Source organism: Wolffia australiana, chromosome 15, assembly GCF_029677425.1.
Source record: "Wolffia australiana isolate 7733 chromosome 15, ASM2967742v1".
Classification (NCBI taxonomy): Eukaryota; Viridiplantae; Streptophyta; class Magnoliopsida; order Alismatales; family Araceae; genus Wolffia; species Wolffia australiana.
In genome coordinates this window covers 646,558-652,500 of record NC_135849.1, presented here as the reverse complement: position 1 = coordinate 652,500, position 5,943 = coordinate 646,558, and the positions used below count along the sequence as shown (strand labels likewise).

The 5,943-nt window shown below is 41.4% G+C and overlaps 1 protein-coding gene across 1 annotated transcript; it reads right to left on the bottom strand.

The window, feature by feature from the left end:
- Positions 1 to 887: 887 nt before the first annotated feature.
- LOC144713340 (uncharacterized) lies at positions 888 to 1,938 on the bottom strand. The gene has a single exon (XM_078587926.1). It carries the CDS (start codon positions 1,775 to 1,777, stop codon positions 1,133 to 1,135), a length of 645 nt encoding a protein of 214 aa, XP_078444052.1. The 5' UTR covers positions 1,778 to 1,938; the 3' UTR covers positions 888 to 1,132.
- Positions 1,939 to 5,943: the final 4,005 nt, after the last annotated feature.

Sequence of the window (5,943 nt, the reverse complement as noted above, 5' to 3'; positions counted from 1 at the left end):
TCTCTCTATAAAACAAACAGTTTCCTAGCCATCACCCCCGTCATCCTTGGCCCATTTCCATATCTCCCTCCACAAATCAAACACCTTCCCGGCCATCATACCCTTCATCCTTGACCCATTTCCATATCTCTCTAGAAATACATATATATATATATATATATATATATATATATATATATATATATATATATATATATATATCTCTAGAAACTTTTTATGATCTCTATATCCGTATTTGTGTCCATCTTTATCTTTATCTTTATCTTTATGTAATAATAATCTAGCACCTCCCATGGCCTACCCACCTCAGCCTTTATCCAGGCGCACTTCTCGCCACATCACGCACTACAGATAAAAAGGCCGCCTTCTTTTCCTTTTCTACTCATGGCCCCAAATTAACGACGTCATGCCCCAGTCATCTTCCACCACGTGGCACCCATGCCCCACCTTTGATTCCATCTCCTTTACGTGGCTCAGTCACCACCCGCCACGTGGCATTTTAATATCATGTTTCATTTTAATTTTCTTTTTTATGTTCAGTTCCCCGACGAAGCACTCCGAATTGGCGGCAACCTTCAAAAAAGAAGAAGAAGAAGAAGAAATTAATTAAAATCAGGAAAAGAAAAGGGAGAAGGAAATACCTGAAATGAACGCCGACGCGCAGACGACGAAGAACACGGAGAGGATTAATCGCGCTGAGGAAAAGAAACCAACCAACCAATCAATCAATCAATCAATGAACCAATTAATCGGTCGAATGAATCAATCAATTAATCACAACCCACTTGATAAATTCGTGGACGAAAAATCGATTTCGACGAAGAATTCCGCGTCGGCTTAACTGTTTTGGTTAATCAATTGAGGTGATTAACGTGAGGGATTGGATCTGTCGCGTCTCCCGATCTTCAAAATGAATCAAGGCTATGTACAAAATCCCCCCTTTCCTCCCGTCATCCTCCGATCTCCTACTATTATACAATAGGAAATCGAAAACAGCGCGAGGATTCGAGGGATTTCCGTCCTGTTCTTCATCATCATCATCTTCTTCTTCTCGATCTGGATCTTGATCTTGTTGTTGTCGTCGTCGGGGGAGGGGCCTCCGTGGGTGAAGATTAGGTGAAGAACAGTACGCTTACGAACCTGCCTTGGACATGGCGGAGAGGCGGCTAGGGCGGGGCTGGAAGTCAAACCGGCGACGTTGCTGGTGCGAGGACGGTCGGATCAAGGAAGAGAGAGCGCGCTTGATCAGATCCGAGCCTTCGACGGTCCCGATTCGCACCAGTGAGTTGGTCATCGCCGATCTCCGCATGTTCAAGCGAGTGGACGGCGCGGGGATGCTGCTGACCACCTGATTTCCCGCGTTCTTGTGAAGCTTGCAGCGGAAGGAACCTGGATGCGTCGTCGGCGAGCACATACACGTCATCCGTCGTCCAGGCGGCGGCGCCGGGGCCGGAATCTTCCCGATCTGGCGTTCCCTCGCCGAAACCGTCAACGATCTCCCCGGAGAAGTCGGTCGATCGACCAGAGAGAGGCGGAACGCTGGCGATGGCGAACCGGCGAGGTGGACGCGCGTCGGCGAGGAAGATCGCTGGCTGCCGTAGAATCCGAACGACGACACCGATCCGCCGGATCTGAACGAGGAAGACGACGTCGCGAACGCCGTCGACGACGCCGACGCCGACGGCGAGCAAATCCGCCCCCCTGGCGACGATGACCTCCCGATCACGCCTCCTCTCGATCTGCTCGTCCTCGAAGAAGACGCCGCCGTCGCCATCATCGATCCGAACTTTTCTTCAATCTCGATCTCCTCTCAAGAACACGAAGAACACCAAGAACAAGAGAAAGAAAGCTGGCAACGGATAAGAGAGAGAGGGGGGGAGGAGAGGAGGAAGAGAGAGAAGGAAGCCCGCTGACTGTTTATTTTGCCAAACCCTGCTCGACTCGCTAGCGATATTTATAGATAGGGAAGACGATGGCTGGGCCGTAATTATTGGGAAGAATGAGGGTAGAGTCTGATCGGCCCGGGTCGCGAGGAGTTAACCGGACAAAGGTTGGAATCTGGTTAAGCTAACCCTACCAGTCGGTGCGATACAGCAGCTTTTTCCTCACCTGTGGGGCCCACACGCGTCCCGTTAATTTCTCTTTAGCCCCTTTTTGGAAAAACCCTTGCCGATATGCCCTCGGCCGGTTAGGACGCCAATTAAAATAGCGAATTCAACGATATTTGTTTTCTTAAAATATAAAATTCCCGGAAAAGGGAGTTGAAAACCGCCACCACCCCTGGGCCCACCATTCTCTCTCTATGTCTAGCCGAAAAACAACCTTATCTCCAACTGCCAATCTTTTGTGTCTATTTCTCTCTAGCTCTCCCTGTCTCTCTAGAATTAAGCGGCAAGTTGGGACGGCCCGCCACGTGGGTTGGGCCAGGTGTCAGGGACAGGGGGGCCCACGTGGCGGGTTTGGAACGTTTACCCGATTAGGATCCGGTAGCTCGGGTTGAATTATCCCGTTCTTTGTATTTTTTAAAAAATGGTTTTTCGATTAATAGACGGGGAATAATTAGGAAAGTCAAAAAAAGCAAACCCGTAGCCGCCGCTTGACCACAGGATGATAGCGGATCCCGATCCGAGACCCGGACAATACGCGGATTGACCGCGGCGTTGACCGAAGAATTTAAGAACGGGTCAAAGGGCGGCAGACGCGTTCCCAAGGAAATAAAAAATAATAAGTTTTCTGGATTTATTTTTGTGATTTTGGAGACCTAACCGCGAGTCAAATCAAGGTTAATGTGACATAAAGTTGAAATAACTCCAACTCTTAAATTTATCTGTTGTTATCATGGGCCTATTTATTTATTTTTTCGTTGTCTCCATGAAAATGTTTATAATTTAATGAGTTATTTTCCGATACGGAGGAGATGTGACAAAGATGGCTGCCATTTGACCTTATGAAGTCATTAAAACCTATAAATATATTATGAATAATGTTATCCGATATTTATCAGTGCTTGAAGATTTTTGGCAGCCTGATATTTCAGCTCCTCGGGAAAAGATTTTTGGCCCCTAATTGGGTTTGCAAGCCTTTTGGGTTCATACGGTGATGGCCCAATAGTCATTATTGGGCCTTCCATTTCTGTAACTTTATCTATCTATCTATCAATAAATAAATCTATCTACCAACTTAATCTATGTATCTATCTATCAATGAATCTATCTACCAACTTAATCTATCTATCAATAAATATATCAACCAACTTAATCTACCTATCTATCTATATATCCATCTATCTACCAATGAATCTATCGACCAACTTAATCTACCTTTCTATCTGCCAATTTAAACTATCAATCTATCTATCTACCTATGTATCAATAAATCTTTCTGCTTCTGTCTAGTTACGCGATATGCTGAGAGGGGTGAGTAGGTAGTAAAATATTCCTTCGTAAATACTATATACATGCAATCCTATTGAGGGCTCTCATGATACCCAACCGTGCTGGTGCAGTGTGCATGTTGCATGACAATGGTGTCACATTTACATATGCTGAAACATAGAGGACCTACACAACCAATATTGATGCTAAAATCTCTCATGTTGAATGATAAAACCTCCCTTTTGAACCCACCTATTACCAATTAGTGAATCACTTCCAGCTACTGTCATTCCTATTAGTTAGACAATGAGGATGTATGGACCTCTCCATTTGATTATTTCAATCGGGTTCTTTTTCACACTTCTTTTCTACGTTTTATTCTTATACTCTTATGTTTTACAGTAGAGTTTTATTGTTCTTCTTGTGTATGGACCTTCTGATCAGGTAATTTATTTTTCATTTCTCTTCTGCATTTAGACATTCCAATCAATTTTTAATTATCCCTTTCCACTAAAAAGTTTGACCTTCTTGGGAACTTATTCATTAATCAAAAACCAACTTATTTAAGCAGTTAGACTGTTGAAAAAATTATAACAAAGTTCCGAGAAATAAACTCATATGACTCTGATTATGTCCAGTGTACCCAATATGATAAGATATTCAGGCGTTGCAAGAAATAAACCTCCTAGCCATTACAACCGGGTTAGGAGGTAATAATGCCGGATTAACCACCTAATGAAGTAAAGTTAAATCATGTTGTGATATGTGGTTATTGCTAAAGGGTAATCAAAATCTCATTTGAAACACCGAGAAAAATTATAAATCATGTCCTGAGACGAAAAATTCAGACAAATGGATTTTTTTATTAGTCCTTGATCGTCGTCCACTCTTTCATACATAACAGTTTTGTAGTTCGAATATCAAATAATCATCTCATCCATCATCCATTTGATGGATCCACAATACTTTGATGTTACTAATATTTCATCTTCCACGTCAAAACTCATTACCCACCATAGAATGGGGTGAAATATTCTGGATTTTTTACACTATAAAATTCAAAAAATTGATGAGACGGTTAAAGCAAACATCATAAATTTAATAAAAGACATGAATTTTCAATATGTGTGAAAGATAATTTTTTAAATTTTGAATGTTTCTTAAAAGAGAACAGAAATCAAAGTTTTTTCATCATTTTTTATTTCTAACCTTGTAACAGCTTAGAGAAAGCGTACTTTTTAGAGTTTATATTGATCAAAACCTTAATATACATCTAACATTCAACAAGTTAACAAAGCACACATGAATCCATTCAATCTAGCCTCTAACCCCCAATTCCTCACTTAACCAGGAGATCCAATAGGAACAATTGATCAGGATAGAGAAGCACGTGGCCAACCAAAATTGGAAAATGTAGAAAGTACAAAACAGAGTCGTGAAGAACCTTGGGCATATTAGAAAATGACTCTTAAAAATTTTATAGCTTGGGAAATAATCCAGTTAAGTGTTGTCAAGCTCGTCGCCAACCAAAATGGAAAACCAAGAAGGTATAAAAGTTCAAACCTTGATTTACTCTTTCACTTAAATCAAAACTTAAAATTATTTTTCCGACCTAAATCACAAATAATAAAAACAAAATATGATATCTATGTCAGAAAAAAAAATGTGGGGTTCACTGTCACATTATGTCAAAAGAACCAGACGTGGGATAAATCCTTTGCACTTTCATCACATAAATAAACATGAAACCAAGTATTTGTTATGGATTATAAATAATCCATAGCTTAATGATTTGGTGCATCTGATTATAAGTATGATAGCTTTATCAGTTGCAAAGTAAAAAAAAAAAATAGACCAAAAATAATATCCCAGGATTATATCATCTGAGGTTTATCTTGATGATTTGAGCTTTGGCACATTATACCGTCATATGAACCATTTCACAAACCATTAAAAAACATAAATAAGTAGAAATAACCATTTTTTTGCTTTGGAAGTAATGGATCAGTATGGATGTGCATGTCACCTACTGTCTGTGGTTGTGGAGAGAGATATATTGATATTAAACAAAGGTTATTACATACAAATCGATAACTTTTATGAATTCATCATCATATTTCTCATTTTCAGGATCGAAGGACTCATCATCATCACAACAAAACCACGATTTCAACTCCACTATCATCTCATGAATGAGCGGTTCATGCTGAACCTTCCATTTCCGTCAAATGACCCGGCCTCCCCTGGCTCTTCCACCATCCGGGCTCCATCCCCTTCGGTACCTATGCGTTGCTCCCCCGGCGCAGGCCTACCACGCTTCGCGCCTACGGCGTGAATCCGTTCCGTTCGGATATTGATCGGTCTTGGTTTGACATGGTTTACGCGTTACTGGTTTCCGGAAGAGTCGATTTCTCCATTAGCTAAACCCTTTCTTACCCTACCTTTGGACTCGTATTTTATTCGTACACAATCAACGGAGGCCTCCCTGACATATGTTGCAATGTCTTCTATAGCATGCTCTTACTTCGTCTTTCCCTTACTAAGTCATCAAATTTGGTGCTTTTCAATC